The sequence below is a fragment of the Dermochelys coriacea genome, chromosome 20, assembly GCF_009764565.3.
Source record: "Dermochelys coriacea isolate rDerCor1 chromosome 20, rDerCor1.pri.v4, whole genome shotgun sequence".
Taxonomy (NCBI): domain Eukaryota; kingdom Metazoa; phylum Chordata; order Testudines; family Dermochelyidae; genus Dermochelys; species Dermochelys coriacea.
Window position 1 is genome coordinate 11,163,014 of NC_050087.2, and position 25,074 is coordinate 11,188,087.

At 58.6% G+C, this 25,074-nt stretch overlaps 1 protein-coding gene across 8 annotated transcripts in view; it reads left to right on the top strand.

The window, feature by feature from the left end:
- Nucleotides 1-746: 746 nt before the first annotated feature.
- The window catches only part of LOC119845724 (patatin-like phospholipase domain-containing protein 6), a 57,902-nt gene continuing 33,574 nt past the window's right edge, over nt 747-25,074 (top strand). For 4 of the 8 annotated variants that reach the window (XM_038378390.2, XM_038378392.2, XM_038378391.2 and 1 more), the window contains exons 1-14: nt 751-869; nt 11,519-11,600; nt 12,354-12,422; nt 15,328-15,415; nt 15,915-15,997; nt 19,500-19,597; nt 20,046-20,186; nt 21,249-21,408; nt 21,793-21,873; nt 22,438-22,566; nt 22,658-22,738; nt 23,743-23,893; nt 24,234-24,317; nt 24,789-24,895. In XM_038378390.2, the coding sequence (XP_038234318.1) occupies nt 769-869; nt 11,519-11,600; nt 12,354-12,422; nt 15,328-15,415; nt 15,915-15,997; nt 19,500-19,597; nt 20,046-20,186; nt 21,249-21,408; nt 21,793-21,873; nt 22,438-22,566; nt 22,658-22,738; nt 23,743-23,893; nt 24,234-24,317; nt 24,789-24,895 (1,455 nt within the window). In that variant the 5' untranslated portion in view covers nt 751-768. Of the gene's footprint in view, nt 870-11,518; nt 11,601-12,353; nt 12,423-15,327; nt 15,416-15,914; nt 15,998-19,499; nt 19,598-20,045; nt 20,187-21,248; nt 21,409-21,792; nt 21,874-22,437; nt 22,567-22,657; nt 22,739-23,742; nt 23,894-24,233; nt 24,318-24,788; nt 24,896-25,074 lie in introns of all 8 variants that reach the window. The other 4 variants (XM_038378394.2, XM_038378395.2, XM_043506810.1 and 1 more) reach the window with 3 other exon arrangements.

Sequence of the window (25,074 nt, forward strand, 5' to 3'; positions counted from 1 at the left end):
GAGTTTGGGTGCAGGCTATGGGGAGTTTGGATGAGGGGTGCAGGCTCTGACCTGGGACAGAGGATTGGGGTATACAGGAGGGGGTGTGGGCTCTAGGAGGGGGTGTCCGTACAATATTTCACAGCATGAAGTCTCCTGGTCGTAGCAGTAACATAGCCCCGCAGCACTTGTATAAGATAGAGAGGAGCTGTGAAAAGAAAAGGAGGACTCGTGGCCCCTTAGAGACTAACAAATTTATTTGAGCATCAGCTTTCGTGAGCTACAGCTCACTTCATGGGATGCAGTGAGGTGTCTGAGCATTGAGTCTAGGAACTGGGAGGCCTGTGCCTTTAAGATCCCAGCCCCAGGAACCCGCCCTCTGCCTCGGGGCTGACCTACAGCCCTGCTGCTGTGAGAACTAGACAAGCCTCTGCACCCCCCACCCCCCTAGATTTGCACGCACAGCAGGTGGCTCATCCCATGGGGTCACGGTTACTCCCTCGGCCCCTCCCCGGACGGGGGTTTTGTCCCCCCACGGGGTCTGGCCGCGCCAACCCCCTGGGCTTTAACCTAGGCTCCCGCCCCCGAGTTTTCCCCTCCAGCCCCTCTACTGACGCTACCTACAGCTTGATCCCCCTGGACAGTAAATTTCTGGCCCCTGCTCAGACCCGGGCCCCCCGCTACGCTTTGCCCCCTCGATCCTCTCGAGCCCCTCCAAAGAGCGGGCAGCAAGGCGGGAGGCAAGTAAGGGCGGAGAGAGGGCAAGTGCAACAGTGAAGGTTACTGCGCATGCTCAGCGCGGGGGCGCATGCTCAGTGCAGCCGAAGTCGGGCATTGGACGAGGGAGCTTTGTGTGTCGTAGCGGGCTGGAGGCTGCGGCGGCCGCTGAGGTAGAGGGGAGGGGGGGTCCCGGGGGAGCTGCGTCTTCTGGGGTCCTCAGGGGGGCAACCCATGGGGTGGGAAGAGGGACGATGGGGGGCTGGCGGTGCGGACGGGGGAAGTGTGTGGGGTCGGTGAGTGGCCGTGCGGGAGGGGCGGGGGCGGGGGCGGGGCTGGGGTGGGGTGGGGGCGGGGGGGAGGGGCTGTGGCGGGGGCGGGGCCGGGGTGGGGTGGGGTGGGTGCGGGGGGGAGGGGCTGTGGCAGGCCGGGCCGGGGTGGGGTGGGTGCGGGGGGGAGGGGCGGGGGCGGGGCCGGGGTGGGGTGGGGGCGGGGGGGAGGGGCTGGGCTGGGCTGGGCTGGGCTGGGCCGGGCCGGGGTGGGGTGGGTGCGGGGGGGAGGGGCTGGGCTGGGCCGGGCCGGGGTGGGGTGGGTGCGGGGGGGAGGGGCTGGGCTGGGCTGGGCCGGGGTGGGGTGGGTGCGGGGGGGAGGGGCTGTGGCTGGGCTGGGCTGGGCCGGGGTGGGGTGGGTGCGGGGGGGAGGGGCTGTGGCAGGCCAGGCCGGGGTGGGGTGGGTGCGGGGGGCTGTGGCTGGCCTGGGCCGGGGTGGGGTGGGGTGGGTGCGGCGAGGAGGGGCTGTGGCAGGCCGGGCCGGGGTGGGGTGGGGTGGGTGCGGGGGGGAGGGGCTGGGCTGGGCTGGGCCGGGGTGGGGTGGGTGCGGGGGGGAGGGGCTGTGGCTGGGCTGGGCTGGGCCGGGGTGGGGTGGGTGCGGGGGGGAGGGGCTGGGCTGGGCTGGGCCGGGGTGGGGTGGGTGCGGGGGGGAGGGGCTGGGCTGGGCCGGGCCGGGGTGGGGTGGGTGCGGGGGGGAGGGGCTGGGCTGGGCTGGGCCGGGGTGGGGTGGGTGCGGGGGGGGAGGGGCTGTGGCTGGGCTGGGCTGGGCCGGGGTGGGGTGGGTGCGGGGGGGAGGGGCTGTGGCAGGCCAGGCCAGGCCGGGGTGGGGTGGGTGCGGGGGGCTGTGGCTGGCCTGGGCCGGGGTGGGGTGGGTGCGGGGGGGAGGGGCTGTGGCTGGGCTGGGCTGGGCCGGGGTGGGGTGGGTGCGGGGGGGAGGGGCTGTGGCTGGGCTGGGCCGGGCCGGGCCGGGCCGGGGTGGGGTGGGTGCGGCGAGGAGGGGCTGTGGCAGGCCGGGCCGGGGTGAGGTGGGTGCGGGGGGGAGGGGCTGTGGCTGGGCTGGGCTGGGCTGGGCCGGGGTGGGGTGGGTGCGGGGGGGAGGGGCTGTGGCTGGGCTGGGCCGGGGTGGGGTGGGTGCGGGGGGGAGGGGCTGTGGCAGGCCGGGCCGGGGTGGGGTGGGTGCGGGGGGGAGGGGCTGTGGCTGGGCTGGGCCGGGCCGGGGTGGGGTGGGTGCGGGGAGGAGGGGCTGTGGCAGGCCGGGCCGGGGTGGGGTGGGTGCGGGGGGGAGGGGCTGTGGCAGGCCGGGCCGGGGTGGGGTGGGTATGTGGTTGGCAGCACAGGCAGGCGCAGTGCGTGGGGTGAGTGTCTGGGCATGGGGGAAGGGCGGTTCATGGGGTGTGGTGCTAGGTATTGGGGTAGAGGGATGGGGTGCGGGAATATGTTGTTGCCTAGGGGTGTTGTCGCAGATGGTGGGGAGTTGGTGGGGGTAGGTGTGTGGGGAGGATGTAGTACTGGTTAGCAATAAGGGTTGGAGGCAATGCGTGACTGGCAGGGTGTAGGGGTAAATAGTTCGTTGGGGGCCAGTGTGGGAGGTATTAGTACCTGACTGGCTAGCAGTGTGTCTGATTGGAGGGCTTATTGGGCTGAGTAGTGTGTGCGCATGTAGGGGGTGATGAGCAGATTTTTTTGTCTGGGTCCATAGGGCTGGGTCACTGGCTCTGGGTGGGAGGCCAGGGTGCCTGCTTGTGCAATGAGGCAGTGGCTTACTGGGAGAGCTGGTGTTTTGTGTTCCTGATGTCACTGGCTGGTTTGGGTGCAGTGAGGCTGGGGTGTCTGGTGGTGGGCCCATTGATGGGGTTGGTTGGCAGCTAGTGTACGTTGGGGCAGTGGCCTGGGACATTGGCAGTGGCTGACTCGGGGCAGGCAGTAGTGCTGAATAGTTTTGTTGGGGCAGTACTAGGGAGCAGCCAGGAGGGGATAGGTCGCCAATTGGTGCTGCGTAGCTGGCTGAGGCTACTTACAGGGGGTGGTGGGCTCTGCTTGGTTCTGGGGGAGCCAGTGCTAGGTGCTTCAGAGAGGTGCTGGGGGAGCGGGTGGCGCTGGGCAGGTGGGGGAGGCACTGGGAGGGGCAGCTCAGGAATTGGGCTACAGTGGAACTTTGGTCAGCTGGCCAGCAGGTGTGGCTGGCACTGGCGCAGCAGCAGGAGTCCAGGGGTCACTGGCTACTAGATGCCATTGGCTCAGCACATGGCATGTATGGAGAATGCGCTGCCACGCAGGATGGACACATCTCTCTCTCTCTGTCCCTCATGATCCGTCTTCCCTGGGCTGCTGCTCTTATTAGCCCTGTAGCAGAATGCTCTCCAAGCCCCGCCTTGGGGCCTGCAGGCCCAGCTCAGTGTGACTGTCAAACAGCTCCAGGGCACTGATAAATCCCCCTTTGCAAGGATTTTTTCCTAGGCTCCGTGACCCACTCTCAACAGCGAGTAACTCATCATCTGCATCCTGTTGAGTTCTGGCAGCAGGATAGAGGCTCTGCTAAGCTGGGCACAGGCCAGAGAGTTGATTTCCAGGGGTGAGCACTTCTGTTCCCCCATCCTTGCACCAGTGCTCACTGTCACAGAGCAGTGTGATTGACAGCTCCTCTCATCCCAGGAGGAGCCAGCTGGTACACGTAGAGGGTGATGGGATCCATCCTTGAGTGAACGTGGGAGTGACTCATCATCAGCCCCACCATGTCTGGGAGGGATGATCTGTGAGGCTGTTACTCTCCGAAGTGCCCCCTGGGCCTGCAGCTAGACAGTGGCTCTGTGAGCTTGCAGGCAGCTGACATTGGTGCTGCCCTTCTAGCCCTTAGTGACACAGTGGGCCTGGCTAGTGGCTCTGAGAGTGAAGGAGCAGCCTGGCCAGTTGGAAGCTCGTCCATGAGATCTCTGTGCTTCTCTGAGCCATATGGCTCCTGATCATCATCAGCTCTCAAACACGCCAGCATGACCCCCGTTCTGAGTCCTGTAGGCCTAGGAGAGCGCCAAGCCCCTGCTGTGCCCAGTGATTCTGCTACAGAGAACGACAACCCCGCCCTCTCAATGCAGCTCTCCCTTCTCCTTCCCGGGAGCTGACCCTTTAAGCGCGCTTCCCTGGATTTGTATTAGGTGTGTTTTGTAGACTGGCTTCTCTGTGCCTCGGTTTCACAAATGACTCTGCCAGAGTCACAGAGGGAGTTGGTGGCAGCTGAGCATGAAAACCTGGAGTCCTGGCCCCCGCCCACCAGGTGATCGTGCTCCGCAACCCCCGGTGTCTTATTTGGTTTGACCTACATGCTTCCAATGAAGACTTGGCTGTTCACCTGCCTTTGTAGGGCAGTGTGCATGAAAGGCCAGGATTCTCTGAGCCTAGGACATGTAGCTGTTACCCTGAGTAATGGTGGGGCAGAAGGGGATTGAAGGCCAGAGCCTGAGAGGTGAGAGTCGAGAGGCTGCTCACCTGTGTCCACTGCTAACTCTCCCCTTTGAGCATATTGCTTTGGGCCAGGTCTGGCAGAGCTGCACCCAGTTCTGCACTCTGCAAGGGCTGGCCTAGCGATGGGTGTGTGATGCGATGAAAACCCTAATCTGAGCTGACAGTGCCCAGGAGACAGGCTCTGCAGCACCAACTGACTCCCGGGTGACCTCAACTCAGTTGCTCCTCTCAGTCACATGGGGCCAGTCATCCCCCCAGTAGGGGCACTGGGGTTCAGTAACTAGTTTGTGGTGGGTGTGGCATCTTTGATGAAAGGCCAAGTATTAATAATAGGTGCCCACCATATTGGCGAGCTGCCTGAGTGCCAGCGTCACAACAGTGCTGCTGCCTAGCTCTGCTGTGGGTCAAGGGCCAGGAAACTTACTAGGGAATGGGCACTCGTGCAGCCCATGGAGCTAACCTAGGGGCGGCTGTGTGGGAAGAGCCCAGCTGGGCTGTGCCAGGCACCCTGTGTCTTAGTGCATGTGCAGCAATGCTGATGCACTGACAGCCAGGTGAGAGCATAGCCTGGGTATTGGGGCTGCCGCTCACAGCTGGTGTGGACACGCTGCCTGCTTTGCTATGGGAGAGACATGCCTGGCACTTCCCATGCCAGACGCCCCGTGGCAGCTCTCAGCAGGAGCCCTGCCTTGAGACAGTGCTGCAGCTGCATTTCCTGCTCCTGCGGCTGCTGTAAGGTCAGATGCTGGTTCCTAATGGGGAGCATCGGGCAGGGCCTGTTCTGCTGGTGCCAGTCACCAGGGCAAAGTGTACTTGGCAAAGAACTGAAAAGAAAAAATGGCAGAATGAATGCCAAGCCTGATACCAGTGCTTCTGGGAATGCCAGCCTGGGCCCCCAACGACAGCTAAGGAGGGTGGCAGATCTCATGCCTTCAGAAGCCTGTGTGTGGCCAACTCCTGCTTCTGTCTGAACAGCGGCATGCAATGCTGTCAGCCCCTCTGGGGGTGCAGTCAGCGTCCATCTCACACATGTCTTGTGCCTGATCTGCCCAGCGTGGGGGCTGCGTCACTGGGGTGTTGAGTTCCCTCCTTTGCCAGGCACCAGCTCTCACTAAGGCTGTTGGCCCTCTGGAGCATCCTCCTTTGCATCTAGCTTGCAGCCGAAGGGACAGACCTTGTGCACAGGAGCAAGTTGACACCTCACTGCCTCCCACGGGGCATTGCCATCCTGTGCAGGGGTGAGGTCGCTCCCTGAGCAGTTCTCCTCACAGGTCGCTGCTCCCCACTTGGGAGTCTCTTTTTCACATAGCCCTTCTCAACTAATGTGTTGTGTGTGGACGCAGCCCTTAATCTGAGCAAAGACCTGGACCCTGCAGCTCCAGGCCAGGCCATGATTGAAGAGATGCCATCAGTGTGGGGCTCGCACCAGCTGCTGGGCAAGAGGGACCCTGGCTTTGATCCCATCTGGCAGTTCCTGTGGTCCTAGACAGCAGCAGGGGCAGGTTCAGGAGGCTGGGTGCTCTGCACTTGTCAGACTCTGCACTGAGCTCTGGGAGCGGGCGGAGAGAGTGGGTAGGTAGGTGGGTGTATGGGGGGGGGATGTCTACACTGCAGTGAAACCCACAGCTGGCCTGGGTCAGCTGACTTGGGCTGAGGGGCTATAAAACTGCTAGCTGGGGGACCTGTGCTCTGCTTCCCTGCAGAGAGGTGGGGGAAATCTCCTTCTTGGTTGTTAGGTGTGACTTCCCTGGCTTTTGGGGCTCCCTTTGTTTTTTCAGATCCTCCACTGACATGGGTCAGTTTCAACCAGTCCTAAATGAGCCATTCATTCAACTGCAGACAGCGTGACCCAACACCTCTTAAGAACGGCCATACAGGGTCAGACCAAAGGTCCATCCAGCCCGTATCCTGTCTTCCAGCAGTGCAGAGGTGCTGGAACTAGGAGTGCTGGGGGTGTGGCAGAACCCTCTTGCTTGAAGTGGTTTCCCTCTGAACAAAACTAAATGCAGTTTATGTGGCTTTCAGCACCTCCACTATAAAAATGGTGCCAATGTCCCTACAACAGTGGCCAGTGCCAGATGCTTCAGAGAGAATGACCAGAACAAGGCACTTTCGAGTGATCTATCCCCATCATCCAGTCCCAGGATCTGGCGTTTGGTGGTTTAGGGACACCTAGAGCATGGGGTTGCATCCCTGACCATCTTGGCTAATAGTCATTGATGGACCTGTCCTCCAGGAACTTCTCTCATTCTCTTTGAACCCAGCCATATTTTTGGCCTTCACAATATCCCCTGCCAATGAGTTCAATAGCTTGTCTGTGCACTGTGTGAAGAAGTACTTCCTTATGGTAGTTTTAACCCGCTGCCTATTAATTTCATTGGGTGACCCCTGGTTCTTCTGATATGTGAAGAGAGAAATCACGTTTCCTCCTTCATTCTTTTCACACCACTCATGATTTTATAGACCTCCCGTCGTTGTCGATTTTTCCAAGCTGAAAAGTCCCAGTCTTTTTAATCTCCCCTCATACGGGAAGCTGTTCTACCCCCTTCATCATTTTTCTTGCCCTTCTCGGTACCCTTTCCAATTCTAATACATCTTTTTTGAGATGGGTCAATCATCTGCACATAGTCTACAACTTGTGGGCATACTATGGATTTATATAGAGACATTATGACATCTTCTGTCTCAATATCTGTCCCTTTCCTAATGGTTGCTAACATTCTGTTTGCTTTTTTGACTGTTGCTGCACATTGAGCAGATGCTTTCAGAGAAGTATCCACAGTGACCCCAGGATCTTTCTTGAGTAGTAACAGCTCATCATTGATATGATAAACCCCCCTCATTTTATATGCATAGTTGGGATTATTTTTTCCAATGAGCATTACTTTGCACTTACCAACATGGAATTTCATCTGCCATTTTGTTGCCCAATCACCCAGTTGTCTGAGATTCTTGTGTAATTCTTCACGGTCTGCTTTGGACTTATCTGTCTTGAGTAAGTTTCTATCATTTGCACATTTTGCCACAACACCATTTACCCCCTTTTCCAGATCATTTATGAATATGTTGAACATCACTAGTCCCAGTACAGAACCCTGGGGGACACCACTATTTACCTCTCTCCATTCTGAATATGGACCATTTATTCCTATCCTTTGTTTCCTGTCTTTTAAGTTACTGATCCATGAGAGGACTTTCTCTCTTACCCCATGACTGCTTACTTTGCTTAGGACCCTCACCAAAGGCTCTTTGTCAAAGGCTTTCTGAAAGTCCAGGAACCTCATGTCTCCTGTTTTGCCCCATGAGCATTTTAACCCTTCTGGACCCATTGGATAACTGTGAAGTACAGAGGGAAACTGAGGCATGCATAGGATTAATTAAAAATATTACAGAAAATTCCCACTTTATTACGCTCTTATAGGTTTTAAACCTGATGCTGCACGTGGAAATGTGTCCAACTGTCTCTCAGGCGCGGGCCATGCCCCTTGTGTGCTCCTTTCTCCCCAATATGAATGAGGGAGGCAAGCTAGTGACAGAGGATGTGGAAAAAGCTAATGTACTCAATGCTTTTTTTGCCTCTGTTTTCACTAACAAGGTCAGCTCCCAGACTGCTGTGCTGGGCATCACAAAATGGGGAAGAGATGGCCAGCCCTCTGTAGAGATAGAGGTGGTTAGGGACTATTTAGAAAAGCTGGACGTGCACAAGTCCATGGGGCCGGACGAATTGCATCCGAGAGTGCTGAGGGAATTGGCGGCTGTGATTGCAGAGCCCTTGGCCATTGTCTTTGAAAACTCGTGGCGAACGGGGGAAGTCCCGGATGACTGGAAAAAGGCTAATGTAGTGCCCATCTTTAAAAAAGGGAAGAAGGAGGATCCTGGGAACTACAGGCCGGTCAGCCTCACCTCAGTCCCTGGAAAAATCATGGAGCAGGTCCTCAAAGAATCAATCCTGAAGCACTTAGAGGAGAGGAAAGTGATCAGGAACAGTCAGCATGGATTCACCAAGGGAAGGTCATGCCTGACTAATCTAATCGCCTTTTATGATGAGATTACTGGTTCTGTGGATGAAGGGAAAGCAGTGGATGTATTGTTTCTTGACTTTAGCAAAGCTTTTGACACGGTCTCCCACAGCATTCTTGTCAGCAAGTTAAGGAAGTATGGGCTGGATGAATGCACTATAAGGTGGGTAGAAAGCTGGCTAGATTGTCGGGCTCAACGGGTAGTGATCAATGGCTCCATGTCTAGTTGGCAGCCGGTGTCAAGTGGAGTGCCCCAGGGGTCGGTCCTGGGGCCCGTTTTGTTCAATATCTTCATAAATGATCTGGAGGATGGTGTGGATTGCACTCTCAGCAAATTTGCGGATGATACTAAACTGGGAGGAGTGGTAGATACGCTGGAGGGGAGGGATAGGATACAGAAGGACCTAGACAAATTGGAGGATTGGGCCAAAAGAAATCTAATGAGGTTCAATAAGGATAAGTGCAGGGTCCTGCACTTAGGATGGAAGAATCCAATGCACCGCTACAGACTAGGGACCGAATGGCTCGGCAGCAGTTCTGCGGAAAAGGACCTAGGGGTGACAGTGGACGAGAAGCTGGATATGAGTCAGCAGTGTGCCCTTGTTGCCAAGAAGGCCAATGGCATTTTGGGATGTATAAGTAGGGGCATAGCGAGCAGATCGAGGGACGTGATCGTTCCCCTCTATTCGACACTGGTGAGGCCTCATCTGGAGTACTGTGTCCAGTTTTGGGCCCCACACTACAAGAAGGATGTGGATAAATTGGAAAGAGTACAGCGAAGGGCAACAAAAATGATTAGGGGTCTAGAGCACATGACTTATGAGGAGAGGCTGAGGGAGCTGGGATTGTTTAGTCTGCAGAAGAGAAGAATGAGGGGGGATTTGATAGCTGCTTTCAACTACCTGAAAGGGGGTTTCAAAGAGGATGGCTCTAGACTGTTCTCAATGGTAGCAGATGACAGAACGAGGAGTAATGGTCTCAAGTTGCAATGGGGGAGGTTTAGATTGGATATTAGGAAAAACTTTTTCACTAAGAGGGTGGTGAAACACTGGAATGCGTTACCTAGGGAGGTGGTAGAATCTCCTTCCTTAGAGGTTTTTAAGGTCAGGCTTGACAAAGCCCTGGCTGGGATGATTTAACTGGGACTTGGTCCTGCTTTGAGCAGGGGGTTGGACTAGATGACCTTCTGGGGTCCCTTCCAACCCTGATATTCTATGATTCTATGATTCTATGAATATCATGCTTGTGACAGAGTGCTCCCAAGCAGGGCACAGCTGGGCACCTGGGAACAGAGCTGAGCCTCCCCTGAGCACAGCCAAGGTCACTGACTCTCAGGAGAACTGGTGGCTTTCTTAAAGTCTCAGCTCCTGGAGTCATGTGAATTTGTGAGAATTCCAGCTTTAGCTTAGCCAATGAAGTCAGTGTCTAGCGCTCATGGCTGGGGAGCACGGTCCAGCGGCTTCATGGAGGAATGAATAAAGAACCCAAACTGATCAGTTTTGTAATCCCATGATTTTGGGGGCCTCACATCTGCGCTTTGAAGCTGGCGACACTGCATAGATGGTGGATTCTATGTGCCTATGAGCTCCAAAGTACGCTAGTAACAACCAGCACAGAGATCTCCTCTGAAGTAGCTGATGCTGTTAATGAGGGGAGCTGCAAGGCTTAGCTGACCCACTGGGTTGGGGCAGGGCAGGCTGGAGAGAGTGAGCTGGCAAGTGGGGAAGACTGACTGGGCCGGGGGGAGGGAAGGCTGGCTGAGGGTGGCGGGGAAGAGGGTGGGGCAGCGGCAGCAGCAGGTGCTGGAAGGAGGGTGGCAGGCACTGGGTGGGAAGCCCCTTCCCCGGAGTCTGCCGCGCCCTTGCTCCTCCCCCTCCCCCCCGAGCCTTCTGCACACCACAAAACAGCGGGTCGTGGCGGGCAGAAGGCACAGGGATGGAGAGTTAGGCGCTGAACGGCCGTGTTGCGGGAGGCTGGGAGGCACTGGGGGCAGGCGGGGAGCTGACGGGGGGCTGCTGACGCGTTACTTGGCTCTTTGACAAGGCATATTGGTAAATTCTGGATCCTTCTCAGGCTCAGGCTGGTCACCCCCGGTCTATCTACACAGCAGCTAGGAGGTTGCTCCCGAGCCAGGTGGAGAGAGGCACAGTTTTATGCAAGCTAGCGCGCTAACAATAGCAGTGCGGCCCCAGTGTGCGGGTGGACGCCATAGTACAATCCCGCTCACCCCCAGGGAACATACTCAGATGGGAGTCAACCGTCTGCCATGGCCGTGCTGCTATTGGAAGCAGGATGACTCCTGTGTAGCAGTCTGCCCATGCTGGGAAGCAGCCCTTGCGTCTCAGTACAGGCCTGAGCCCCAGTGCCCAGCCCTGTCCTGAGCTGGAAATTGCCCACTTCCACAGTGCGAACTGGGACTCTCTCCTCCACACCCCGCACTCTGCACTGGCTGGCAGGGGCTTGGGGTCAGAGTCATGGTGCCTGTGTTCTTGGGCAAAGCATCTCCGGTCTGTGTCTGGTGATAGGCAAGGAGGTGACTTGGAGGGCAGGTGCAGAGGGCCCATCTGCCCTGGAATGGGGCAGGGACACCACTGGCTCAGGAGGTGAGTGGGCAGGGTCTGGACTCTGCTTGGGACTTTTCTCCTTGGCAGATGTCAAGCAGCAACACTCCTGCCCCAAACAGTGGGACTAGCACTGGTGGGGAGCCCCACAGGACCAGCTGCTCCCCAGGTGTCTGCAGTTCAGGTCAAGGGCAGTAGTGTGAGGATCATTGAGGGAAGGGCCAGCCCCATGTTGCCCTGTGACCTGTGCTCCCAGCCAGGAACCAGCAGGAGGTAACAGGCTGGCTGGGAGGGTGCTGTCTTGGGGAGGTGGGGTGAGGGGAATGGAGCCCTCTGTGAGGGAGGGAAACAATTGGGAGGGTGAGTGGGTGTGGTGCTGGGGGGTCATAGGAGCTGTGCATGGTGGACCCTGGTTTCCCCCAAAGGGCACAGCATAAACATCTCTACTTGTTCTCAGGCACCTTTCTGGGACAGGCCTGGGACCCGGGCCGGCAGCAGACATGGGGCAGAGTGAGTCCGAGCCCCAGGATGAGCAGGAGGTAGGTGCTGTCTAGTTCCTTGCTGGGGCCCCCGGCAGTTTGTCCTCTGCAGCGTGGCAGTCACTGGAGCGAGCGAGTTCCCAGCCTCTCAACCCATCGCTCCAGAGAGCTCCCCCTTCTGGTGCTGTCCACTGACTGGAAAAGGACCTGAAGAGACCCTCCCCACCAGCACCATTTCCTGGGGGCTGGGGACACTTCCCTAGTGCAGGGCACCTTGGCTGACATCCCAGTCAGAGTCCTCCCCAGGACCCCCACTTGCCCCAGCAGGGTGCCCCTCCTCTCTGACTTAGGAATGTTAAATCCAGCATCCAGGTCACGTTCCAGCTCCAAGGATCCCCCATCTCCCATGGGAACCTTCTTCCCAGATGTGGTCCTGAGTTTGGCAGAAGCCTCTCCAGAGCCCAGCGGCCCTCTGGGATGTGTCTGGGTAGGTGTGGCCTGCTGGGGCCTGCCCAGGACACAGTGTCCCAGGATTGCTGGAGTCTTGCCCTCCACTTCAACGTCCTTTCTACTTATGTGCCCCTTGAACAGCTGTCAGCCTCACTCCAGTGGTGGCTGCATTTCAGTGGTGGGCCAGTGGTCCCTACAGACACTGCACACTCAGCAAAGTGTGTTGGGATGGAAGGTGCTATAGACAGACCCTTATGCCTAGATGTTGGGTGAAGCAGCCATAGGGCTGGGCCCATGGGCTTTGATGGCAGCATCAGCCTGCCTGCTGGTGCTGAGGCTCTGTCTGCATCTCTCTCCACACAGGATGCAGCGCTCGCAGCCGTGCTGCCCAACTTTAAGCTCTTTGTGGAAGATCAGCTCCAGACCAGCATGGTGAGGAGGGACGGCTGGGGGGTTATACCTGGGAGGTGGGGCCAGGTTTGGTGTCTCCTGGAGGGATTGTGTTCCTGGGGGATATGGAGCAGTGTAGTGGTCTCTCCTGTGGGCAGTGGAAGAGCTGGCCCGTTGGCATAGCCCACGGTCCCCGGCCCAAGGCAGCACAGCTCCTGGTGGGATGGGAGGCTCTGGTACTTGCCCAGGAATGCGCTGGCACTTTTGGGGCTCAGCCATCCCTGGGCAAGTCTTGGCTGGTGGGTGGAGGGGCTGATGGGGTCAGACACTGTCCTTGGACTGAGGGAGGGGCTGGGAAAGAATTTCCCCCTGGTTTGAGCTGTGGGGAGCCTGCTGGCTTCCAGTTCCTCTAGTGCTGTGTGTGGCTGCCCTGCCCCAACCACACTGGTCCCTCCGTCAGCAGGGGTGGGGTGTGTGGCAGGCGGGAGTAGCTACTAGCCAAAGGGCAGGCTGTGGGGGGTTCTCCCTCCTCTCCCAAGACCTGGCCAGGTGCAGCCTTGCTGATGGAGCAGCCAGCCCAGCTACTGTACAGCCCTGGCACCCTGCAGTGCAGCCTCCCTCCCTGTGATGTGGCCCATGCAGTCGCAGCCTGTGCAGGTCAGTGCTTGGCTTGTGGTGCTGCACGATGTGCTGGGACCGGTTGTTACTGACTCACACGGTCTGGGGTCTGTGCTGCGCCGCGCCCTTTGCAGAGCATCCTGGGGTGAGCCCCCTAATGCATCAGATCCCAGGGGTCACATTGTCTTCGCAGGGCAAGCTCCACAGCCTCAGCACCTCCGAGTCTGGGCCTCTGGGCTCCAGCGTCCATTGCTGCTCACAGTGAGCCCACGTTTGGGGACATTTTCCCTGTCAGGGATTGCTGCATAAGCTAGTACCTGCAGTGACACTGCGCGGCCTTTCCAGAGCGGGGGTAATTACTAATCCCCTGCAATATGGTGTGGGGGACACTTAGGTTAGCATGAGACGGGTGAGCATGGGACAGTTTGTCTTGTTGGGAGCCAGAGCTGTGCCACTTCCTGATCCTTTGAGCTCCATCCTCGTGGTCTCCCATTTGGAGTCTCTGCTCCCAGAAGCACCCTCTCCTTCCCTGGTCTCCAGCCCGGCTGCATGCCCACACCCAGCCTGCCTCCGCTTAACTGTGAACGGCCCAGTCCTTGGGGCTCTGTTGTCTCTTTGTGATCCTCCACCACTGGGGCAGGAGTGACAAAATGGGAATTTTTTGTTATATTTTTTGAGTCCCGCTTGCCTCAGTTTCCTCTATATTTTGCATGACTACCCATTGGGGGGAAAGGATTGTTTGCTTTCAGGGCAGACTGAGAGACATGAGGGGGAAGGGTGTGTGTGTGTTCTTACTGTCTGAGTGGACTGAAGTGATCATTAGACAGGACTGGCTGAGGCCAACCCATACCAATGGAAAACCCCGGTCACTAGGACATGGACAACTGGCAACCAGTGCCCCACCGCCTCTGAGCAGGGAAGCTGAGCAGAGACCGAGGCCTGAGACCAAAGGACTGGGTGGCGGGAGGTGGGGGGAGAAGAGTGCTCTTCTGGAAGAGGCTGGGAGCTCTCACTGCTTGGCCCAAGGAAGGGAGTCGGAGACAGTTGGCATGGCATTGCTCTGGGCTGGCGGGAACTGCCTCTGCTTTAAGGCTTATGGTGACCTGAGCATTTCCCATGCTGGGTTCCAGCTGCCAAATCAACCTGCCCGGGTGAGTGTCTCTGGTGCATTGGTCCTGTGGAGTGGACTCTGCCAGGAATCTCTCTGTTGGACTCGCAGAGCAGAGCTCAGGGGGTGAAGCCGGGGTGCTGCCAGCGCCGCAGCAGTTCAGCCTCAGGAGGTGGTGAGGCTACCTGGCCTCCCCTGAAGGAACCTTGGCAGCAGAGGTGACACATGGGGGAAGCATGCCATATGCCCTGTGGGCTGCCGCACGGCCTCCCAATCCCTCACTGCGCCTTCTTCAGTGCCATGCAGGGCCACTTCCCAGCTCAGAACCAGCTCCTGCCCCCCTCCCCCACAACCCTCCTTGGCCAGCCCCACCTTTGGCCGCAGGCTCCTGGTCCTGCCTGGCCTTTGGCTGCGGGATCCACCCCCCCATACTTATTCCTGGCTCTGGGATGGACTCTGTGAGTTTGGACACTGGTGTTGGTGCAGCCCCTGCATACACACGTGCCCACACAGCTGCAGGGGGTTAAATGCCAAGGCTTCCCCGTCTCTCTGATGGGGGATCCCCACTTCGCTCCCAGCAGGGCGCTGTGGCTTGCAATGCACTTGGAGCCCCTCAGGGCCACACTGCCGGAGCAGGGCAAGCTGCTTGAGGGAGACACGCCCTAGGAGCCAGCCTCGGAGACCATCCCCGCTGACCTGAGCCCTCCCGGATTTCTGCAGGGCAGAGGCGATGCCTTTCTATTGCTTGGGCCAGGGTACAAATTAAAGGTTCTGGTGTGAACCCTGGTAGAAATTGGGCAGGGGGGGTGGCACATGATTGCACGTGCCCCCACCCATCTCTTCTGGAGGTTTCCACGTTGAAGGGCTTCCTCCAAGAGAGTGGTCCAAAGCTGGGGGCCTAGCACTGATCCTGTGGCTCCCTGAGAGGGGGATCGGTTCAGTTCATGTGAATGCTGGTCTCCAGGCAGGTGGCTTCTTGAGTTAGACACTTTGTGCCTTCCCTTTCCCACTCGCTGCATAGCAGGACAAAGCCCACAGGGAAACTGAGGCGTACGCTGCTCGTAAAAATATTGCCTGAATTTCCACGTCCACACAAGTGCTCCACAGGGTGAGGGCTACTCTCGCCTGCCCCGTTCAGTCCCCCAGAGCATGGCTGGTGCTGCCTTGGACCCACCTGCAGCCTGTCTGGAAGCCTGGTCTGGAACATGCCTCTTCCCATAGGTGCTGGGTGTCATGATTGGCGTTGGTGTTTCCATGTTGCTCATCGCCACCTTGATCCTGGTGCTGGTCCGTAGGCTGCGCCACAAGAGTAAGTGCCCAGCCCTGCAGGGAGCAAATCTGATCCCTTTCACAGCCATGGCTCTGGCACGCTGCTGCCCCTCAGGCCATCTTGGGCTTAGTGTCTGCATGCCTGTATAGGCAGTGAGACCGAACTAGCTAGAGCAGGGGGCTGGCAACCAGGACTCCTGGGTTCTCGCCTACTGACTCACTGCCCTGTGTCTCAGTTTCCCAACATACAAAGGGATTGTGAGGGGTATCCAGGGACTGGTTGGGAAGGGCATAAATCTCCTGGGGTTCTTTGCGGGCAGCCCAGCTTCCTGGGGCTGGAGTGGGGGTGGGGTCAGGCAGGACTCTGCCATCTGTACCCCCAAGGCCTCTGCACCTCTCCCTGGGCTGGGAGGTGGGTTGCAATGGGGAGTACAAGCAGGGAGTCAGATTGGTGGGGAAGGGGGCAGGCTCCAACCCTTGCAGGAGAGAGGCGCTGGGTTCCCTGCACTGGTAATCTTTCATGTCTCCCTCTCTTTCAGGGATTCAGGCTCAGGAGACGCCCAAGTATCGATTCCGCAAGCGGGACAAAGTGCTGTTCTATGGGCGCAAGATCATGCGCAAGGTATGGGGCTGGGGCAGAACACCATGCGCTGGCCAGGCTGGGGAGTTGATGCTGGCAGTGAAAGCGTTGATGGCTCTGCCAGCTCCAGTGTAGTGCTCCAATCCCTGTCCCCTCCCTGCCCAGGAGAAGGGCGTCTCTGGGGGTAGTTCAATTTCGCAGTTAGACACTGGTGTTGGACAGGGTGGTGGCTCCCGGCCAGTACGGCCAGGGGCTCCGAGCTGCAGAGATTGTTCTGCCACAGGGTGTTGAGCCCTGGCCTTGGCCTGTGCCCCTGTGAGCTGGCCCCATGGCACCTCTCCCAACCCGTGCTCCTTGCCTCCCGCTGCAGCTGAGGAGTAAAAGCTCTGGCAGGTGAATCATTGCAGGTGGGCCTGGTCTCCCGGTCATCCTGCCTGTCACAGAGCCACAGGGTCTAGCCTATGCCCCCCTGCCCACCCCCGTAACCAATCCCTTGGGAGTGACCCCTTCAGTGTGATGGGTCCCAAGGACCACACAGTTACACAGGGGAGGCCCAAAACTTGGTCCTTGGGTGCCAGCCCTGCCTGTCTCTCTGCAACAAATTTGGCTGAGCCAGTGTGATGGGTTGGATCACAGAAACCCCCTTGTGGTTGCCAACTGATGTGCCAAGACTACTTCTGCCCCTGCTTTGCTGCCCTGGCAACTTGGGACTTTAGTGCCCTACCCGGTTTGAGCCAGACCCACTAGCCTGCTGCAAACCCAGACCCAGGTCTGAACCACGTCCCCTAACAGCTGTAGGCTCAATTGAAAACAGGTTAGGAAGTGTTCCTGTCTTTAACACTCAGATGCTCAACTCCCAATGGGGTCCAAACTGCAAATAAATACATTTTACCCTGTATAAAGCTTATACAGGGTAAACTCGGAAATTGTTCACCCTCTGTAACACTGATAGACAGAGATGCTTAGCTGTCCCCTCCCCCTCCCCCGGTATGAATACATACTCTGGGTTAATTAATAAGTAAAAAGTGATTTTATTAAATACAGAAAATAGGATATAAGTGGTTCCAAGTAGTAACAGACAGAACAAAGTGAATTACCAAGTAAAGTAAAATAAAATAAAACATGCAAATCTATCTCGAATACAGTAACAACACTGAATGCAGATAAAATCTTACCCTCAGAGATGTTTCAATAAGTTTCTTTCACAGACTGGATGCCTTCCTAGTCTGGACACAATGCTTTCCCCCGGTACAGCCCTTTTTCCAGCTAAGGTGGTAGCTAGGGAATTTCTCATGATTGCAGCCCCCTTTGTTCTGTTCCACCCCCTTATATGGCTTTGGCACAAGGCGGGAATCTTTTGTCTCTCTGGGTCGTCCCGTCCCCGTCCAGTCCCCCTTCTAAATGGAAAAGCACAAAGTTTAAGATGGAGTTCAGTACCAGGTGACATGGTCACATTTCCTGTGAGACTCCAAGCCTTCATTCCTCCCAGCCTGACTCACAGGAAGCCCCCTGCCTGCAAACAGAGCCATCCACAGTCAATTGTCCTGGCTGATGGGAGCCATCAAGATTCCAAACCACCGTTAATGGCTCACTCTTCGCATAATTACAATAGGCCCTCAGAGTTGTATTTCATATTTCTAGTTTCAGATACAAGAGTGATACATTTATGCAAAGAGGATGCCCACACTCGGTAGATTGTAAGCTTTGTATTGATACCTTACAAGAGACCTTTTGCATGAAGCATATTCCAGTTACATTATATTCCTGCTCATTAGCATATTTTCATATAATCATGGAGAGTGCAACATCCCAGCCAGACTCCTGGGGGAGGCCTGTGCTGTGCCCTTTGGGGCACTGTGCTCAGTGAGACAGGAGCCTGTTCAAGCCAAGGGGACACTTTATTACTCAGCTCAAGGGCTCCCAAGAGATCCTAGCTTGGTAGTGGAGACCAAGTTCAGGCTGACCAGCGCCAGGCCTCCCTCAAGCCAAGCTGTTGTAGGAACCATTCCTTTCCCTGTCCCTTTGTCTGCCTCAGGTCAGCGCTGTGTGTCTGGGGACACATCGACACTGCAATGAAAAACCCACCGCTGCGAGGCTGGGCCCGGGCCAATTGAGTTGGGCTCACAGGGCTAAAAATCACAGTGTAGGCGTTTGGGCCAACGCTGGAGCCTGGGCTCTGAAACCCCACAAGTGGGGAGGGCCCCAGAGCATAGACTCCAGCCCAAAACATCTACCCTGCAATTTTTAGCCCCACAGCTTCAATTGGCTGACCTGGGTCAGCTGGGGTTGAGCCATAGGTCTTTTCTTGCAGTGTAGACATAGGCTCTCCCCACAGCTCAGCTCTCCCCCAGCCACCTGGTTTTGTTCTCTGGACCCAGCCACGCTGTGCTCACCTGCCTCTGAACCAGGTGTCTGTCTTCGGGCACTGAGGGTCTGCTGCTCAGATATGTTGATTCCAGTCCAGAAAGTCCTAGCAACTCTGTCTCAGATCCCTGGGCAGCTCTCCCATGGCCTAGGGAGAAAATGAATTCTTTCCCTCAGTGGGTAGTGGTGCCAAGGTGCTAGGTGCAGAATGATGCAGACAGCTCATAAACACCTTCCAGAGCTTTGTCACACTAAGTAACAGCAGTGGGGTTAGCAGACAGGGCAGGGCATGTGACCATCTGCCCAGGCGGCCAGGAGCTGGGCCCTGTCTGGAGGGAGGGACAGGCTCATCATGTGAGGCCCCCAAGAACCTGCCCCGAGGGGACAGTCTGGCTGGTGACAGGGACCTATCCACGCCCATGCTCCAAAGGTGGGGAGAGTGTTTTCAAAGCACTAACATCCCCAGCTTCTGCCAGCCCCTCTTCTCCCTGCTCCCCCCACCCAATTGGCCCTGCCTGGGGGCAAAGGTGGGACAGCACTGGCAGAGATGCGGAGTGGGGGTGTTCATGGATCAGTTTGGGATGCAGGGGCAAGTCTCCTGGTGCTGGTCCTCTCTGCAGGAAGCAGTGAGGGTGAGCTGGGGCAGAGCTGGGGGCGGGGAGTGAACTCTGTCTGGGAGCAATGACGGGAGATGGGCTCCTGCTGGGGGCATGCTGCAGCCCAGCTGGGTCATGTTGCCAGGAACTGGGGCACAGCAGCAGATAGCTCTGCCAGAGCTTGGGCCTTGGGAGGGTCCTGTAGGATCACTAATCCCAGAGATGTGAGCAGGACCCCATCCCCACCATTGGGAGTCCTGTCCAGCAGTCCCCGCTGAGCGGGTCGGGGTGAGGCAGCAGGGTGCTGGGCTTTCCCAAGGCCTCTGTCCCAGGCCCATCATCTGACTGCCTCTCAGGATTCAGGGGGGCAGGGAACCAGGCACGAGGAGTTGGGAGGGCTGGCACTGGGGCGGGGAGTCCTGCAGGAGAAGGCCAGTTCCATGAGGACTCACCTACTGTGTCTCCTGCCTGGCTCGCTGGCAGCATGTGGCTGGCTGAGTGCTGAATCTCCTCTCCCAGACCGCTGGCTCTAGCGGGCGCTGTCTGTGGGAGTGGCTGGTGGCTTACCTGGGCTGTCTCTGTAGGTGTCCCAGTCCACCTCCTCCCTTGTGGACACAACCATCTCCAGCACCTCCCGGCCCCGCATGAAGAAGAAGCTCAAGATGTTGAACATTGCCAAAAAGTAAGTGGGTTCGCTCGCCCTCCATGGTGTGAGACAACTGGGGCTGGCCCAGCCCTGCCATGAAGGGTAGTGGAGGCATCCATGGTTCCAGCCCTGCTGCGGGAGTGAGTACTATGTCTCCCCCCGAAGCCATTAGCACTAACTCTGACCTCTCCTTGCTCTGCAAAGCAGCTGCACCCCATCCTGTACACCAGCCTCGAGAACCCACCCCCAGAGCAGTTGACCAGCACGGGACCAGCCTGCGGCATGGTGCTGCTCAGATCTCTGGGTGGGGCCCTTGGGCCTCAGGCCCCGGGCATGAGCAAGTGCCATGGCTCAGGAACAAGTCCTGCCTCGATGCATGATGCAGATTCTTTCCTGCCCTGGGTGTGTGGGGGGGAATCTGCCCCTGCAGGCAGCTCTCTGGTTGGCCCCATCTATCCCCTCTCCTGTCTGTCCCTGTGCCCAGGATCTTGCGCATCAAGAAGGAGCTGCCCATCCTGCAGCTGAAGGAGCCACCGCCTTCGGTGCTGGAAGCGGATCTGACTGAGTTTGACGTGGCCAACTCCCACTTGCCGTCTGAGGTGCTGTACATGCTGAAGAACGTCCGGTGAGTGCCCCCATGCACCAGGGCCCCGAGCCCAGACTCAGCTGCAGCCACGTTTCCCCCTCCCCGCAAGCAAGCTTGAGCTAGGGTGGGCACCTCTGAGGTTCGAAATCCAGGAGAGCTGGGATGATCCTGAGCCCATGACCTGGCCAGCTGGCTGTGTGCATTGGAGCACTTTGTCCAACTGATTTCCCGGCATGGTCCTGGGAAAACCTGGACAGGAGGCCTGGACGTAGCGTGAGCCTGTCAGATCATCTAGAAAGATTGAGACCCACTGGACTTCATTTGCGGATCCCTCTGGAAATTTTGAATGGAGGTGCGGACACCTTGGGAAATCTGTCTGTACATACAGCTGAATTCTGTTCAGTCTATTTTTAACCTGTCCTTTGTGGACCCCTTAGGCATAGTGTGTGGACCCCAGGGGTCTGCGGACCACAGATTGAGAACCACTGGTCTAAGCTGTGCAGGCTCCAGCCCAGGCAGACCATAGGTGGGAGAGTTGCCAAGAATGCTCTGGAGCAGCAGGAATGGTGGCCCTGGTTCTCCAGTAGGGAGCACTCTTCCCTCTTGGCTGTTACAGAGCTAGTGCTCCCCAGGGTAGGGCAGCTGGAGTCAGACTGTCAGGTGAGAGCAAATGCCCTTGTGGGCTCGTGGTGGGGACTCAGCATAGCGTTAGTCCTGGCTGAATCCTGGCAGTGTTGCTGTGGGGCTATTGCATCAGACAGTCTCTTCCCCAGAAGTGGCTGTGTTTGGGGTCAGGGAGAGATCTCTGTCCCTAGGGGTGACAGCTTGTGGGCACTGGGATCCTGGAGGAGGGTAGTGTCACTGGAGGCTTGACCATCTGGGGCAGCTCCCACTCCCCCATGCATTGAGATGGGGGGTGGGAGGATGACTGACCGAGCCCACCTAGCCAGCTGGGCTCTGGGCAGGTGCTCTGGCCCATGTGATGCAGGAGCTTGGGCTGGGCCCCAAGGGCCCCTCATGACATGAGCCCCAAGTCACTGCCATGAGTTGCTGAAGGCTTTGCTCCCCATTCTGCCCACCATGACCCACCCTTCCTTGCAGGGTGCTGGGCCATTTTGAGAAGCCACTCTTCCTGGAGCTCTGTAAGCACATGATCTTCCAGCAGTTCCAACAGGGCGAGTACGTCTTCCGGCCCGGCCAGCCCGACACCAGCATCTACGTGGTGCAGGATGGCAAGCTGGAGCTCTTCCTGACCCAGCAGGTGAGGGGGGCATGTCCCAGCCCACCCTGCCGTGTCCATCTGCTGGAGGCACCTGCCTGCTCAGCAGCCACCAGCAACCCCTCCTGCCCCAAGCCAGCTGGGGAGGCTGGTTGTGGCCCCAGTGCTCTGCACCCCTTGGCTGGGTAGTTCCCTGCACCTGGGGACACCTTGGGGCAGAGGGGCATACGGGACACAATGGCTGAGGCCAGCTGCCTTCGGGATCACCGTGGCTGTAGGCATGGAGGCTCCCCAGGGGCAGCTTCCCTTCCAGGGAGGGGCTCATGGAGCAGGCCTCCACAGAATCTGGTGCCAAGCGAGTTTTGATGGCAGGGATGACTAGGGTGGGTGATGGGGTCCCCTAAGGAGGGCGTTGCTGTGTTGCAGGACGGGAAGGAGACCCTGGTGAAGGAAGTGTTCCCTGGGGACAGCGTGCACAGCCTGCTCAGCATTCTTGATGTCATCACGGTACCAGCCCTGTCCCTCCAACTCCTGTTGACCAGTTGGCCCCATCCCATCCATCCCACTCCCCTGCCCCTCTGCTGCTGGAGTGAACAGTTCAGCTCACTGAGTGATTGGCAGCCATCGGCTCCCCCCAGTTCTGCTCATGCCCCTCAATTCCAACCCGGAACCCCCTGCTCTCTTAACCCTGGGTCCTAACGAAAGGCTAAATCTGGGTAGGCCCTTTGGGATGTGTGCACTGACCCCCGCCCCCCCCATGATGGGTTTGCAGCCTGGGTCCCAGGTGGTGACATACCCTGCCCCATGCTTGCCACCTTGCCCCACATGAAGTCTAGAGGAGATTAATCATTCCTCCACAGGGCCTGGGTCTTGGCCTTGGCTGGCTGCTGGGCTCGGGTGAATGTGGCTGTAGGCTGCTCTCTGGACCTGGCCTGAAGCCATGGGGTAGCCCCCCAGATCCCAAGCTGTCCTTGCCAGTGCCCTACACTGGAAGACTGCTCTACCTGAAGGAGGAGGCCGAGACACCCCAGCCTTGGTGCAGGGACCTATGGGCATCCGGTTCTCACACAGGGGCACCAGCGGCCATACCGGACAGTGTCTGCGCGAGCGGGCGAGGACTCCACAGTGCTGCGGCTGCCGGTTGAGGCCTTCTCTGCGGTCTTCGAGAAGTACCCCGAGAGCCTGGTGCGGGTGGTGCAGGTAAGTGCGGCCTTGCCCCCCATCCCACGTGCTGACGCCCTCCCCTCCTCTGCATTGTGCCCCATGCTCAGACTCTCCCCTTTGCTTCCAGATCATCATGGTGCGTTTGCAGCGGGTCACCTTCCTGGCCCTGCACAACTACCTGGGGCTGACCAATGAACTCTTCAGCCATGTGAGTGATGGGCCCTGCCCTGAAGCTCCTCCTATGAGAGTGGTGGGTCCTGCACCAGAACCTTCGTCCTTCCCATCCCTGGTTCCTCCTGCCCATGGCAGTTTGGGCCAGACTTGGGCCAGTGTCCAAACCCTGGTCCCACTAGTGGGTCTGGAGGCCGGCACCCGGCTGGGTAGGGGACAGGAAGAGCTAGAACCTCCCGAGCAAAGTCCCTGTGTCTGCAAGGGGGGGATCCCGGTGCAGCAGGGATGGAGCAGAGCTTGACAGGGTACCCCCTGCTTGCAGCAAGTCACAGTGAGAGGCCTTAACACCCGGCCTAGCGGCTCTGGTGGGGTGGAGAATCCTGTGCCCAAGCAACCCCTCCCCCTGGCACAGACCTGCTCTGCCCCCCAGACTTGGCTGCTGGAGCAGCGTTTCCTGCCTTGCTGGGTGGAGCTCCTGGCTCAGGGTGGAGCCAAGGCCTCTGGGAACAGCCAGGTCCATCCTCTGATGTCTGAGGAACCAGCCCAGCATTCAGATGGGTCACTGGGCTGGCACTGTGACCCCCTACGCCCCAGCTGCCAGGGAGTCAGCAGCCCAAGAGCAAACTTTGCGGGGCTATCGTGTGGCTGCAGCACTTGGCGCTCTGGGCTCTGCGCTCTCCTTGCCTACAGTGGCACATCTGGCCCCTCCCACGTTTCGCAGCTCCATAGACACGGGTCTCCCCCACACAAGCCACGCGGCTGCTGGCGTGGAGCGTGTTCTCTCCTGGGCCATCAGCCAAGTGAGGGGCAGCCAAGCCGTACCTGTGCCCCTCCCCATCCGTGTCCTGCCCACTCTGCCACAGCTCTGCTCTGGGGTGGGGGCAGGACTCGCTGGGGGAGGTGTTGCCCCCTGTGTGATGGGGGAGGTCAGACAAGATGCTCTGAATGGCTCCTATTGGCCTTGAGTGGTGGGTGTGGCTGGTCCATGGGCTGGCATTGCCCAGCCTGGCCTGGTGTTGATGCCAGCTGTGTCTGTGGCAGGAGATGCAGCCCCTGCGGCTCTTCCCCCAGCCCAGCCAGGCCTCACGCACCAGCCCTGTCAGACACAACAAGCGCGTCATCAGCATCTCGTCCATCGACGACCATAAGGAGAGCTCTGGGAGGCAGCCAGATGCCAGCGCCAAGGACCTGGGTAAGGGTTGCCCTGGCTCAGAGAGGGGAACGCAGCAGCTGTGCTCCCCCTCAGAGCAACTGAGATGGGCATGGACCGGACGGGGTGAAAGAAGTCAAGAGTGCAGAAGAGCTCAGTACGGGGTGCTGTGCTGCAGGGATCGGGGTGGAGGCCCTGGCACTCCCCTTGCATTGAACTGGTCCACACCTGCCATATGCCATGACAGCTGTGGAGTGGCTCTCGTCGCCAATCCTGCCCCTGGAGGTGGCCTGGCTACAGGGTCCGACTCAGGGCAGGGGAGGCTCTGGACTCCGTGTGCTCGCTGTGCCAGTGTAACGGGATGTGTGTGTCAACCTCACAGCTGATCAGCTCAAGCTGGGGTCCCTGGAGCCCTCTGCAGTGCCACTGCTGAGCCGCTGCATCTCCATGCCAGTCGATATCTCAGGTAAGTGGAACTATCCCAGGATGGGACCAGGTTGGGGATGGGACCCATGGGATCCTGAGGCAGCAGGCGATGGTGGGGAAACTTCTGGCAACCGCCCTGCCCGGCTGCAGGGTGGGGTTGCTGCCTGGCCAGTGGGGATGGTGGTTGCTGCCCCAAGTGAGCTGGGGAGGGGTTAGACTGCTGGAAGCAGGCTCAAGGCACTCGTGGGTTTGGAACCAACTGGGAAGAGCCCAGAGGCCACAGGTGCCAAGGGACCAGGGGGCAGGCGGAAGGTATGAGATGTGCAGCCAGGACGTGGGCGTCCTAGGGAATGACAGTGAAGGAAAGTCAAGGGGCTAAGCTGACTAAGGCGCTGAGCAGCCTGGCCTTTGCAGAGATCTCTGTGGTGCTGGCTGTGTTGGGCACCCGGCGGGGAGGGGCGGGCATCGTGGCTCTGCAGTGAGCGCTGCCCCTGGCTTCTCTCCTGCACAGGCCTCCAGAAGGGTCCCCGCTCAGACTTCGACATGGCCTATGAGCGTGGCAGGATCTCGGTGTCCCTGCAGGAAGAGAGCACTGGCACCATGGCCTCCTTCTCCAGGGTAGGTCCCCCGCACACACCTCTCCGACTGGGCCAGCTCTTGGTGCCCTCCAACCAGCTGCAGAGCTGGGGCTGCTCCCTCCCAAGGCGCAAGGTGCCCAGCAGGGCCTGGTGTGGGGCAGAGGCTCCTCACAACGGGGTGTGAAGGCGCACTGCCCGCTGGGGGGTGGGGTCTGCCTG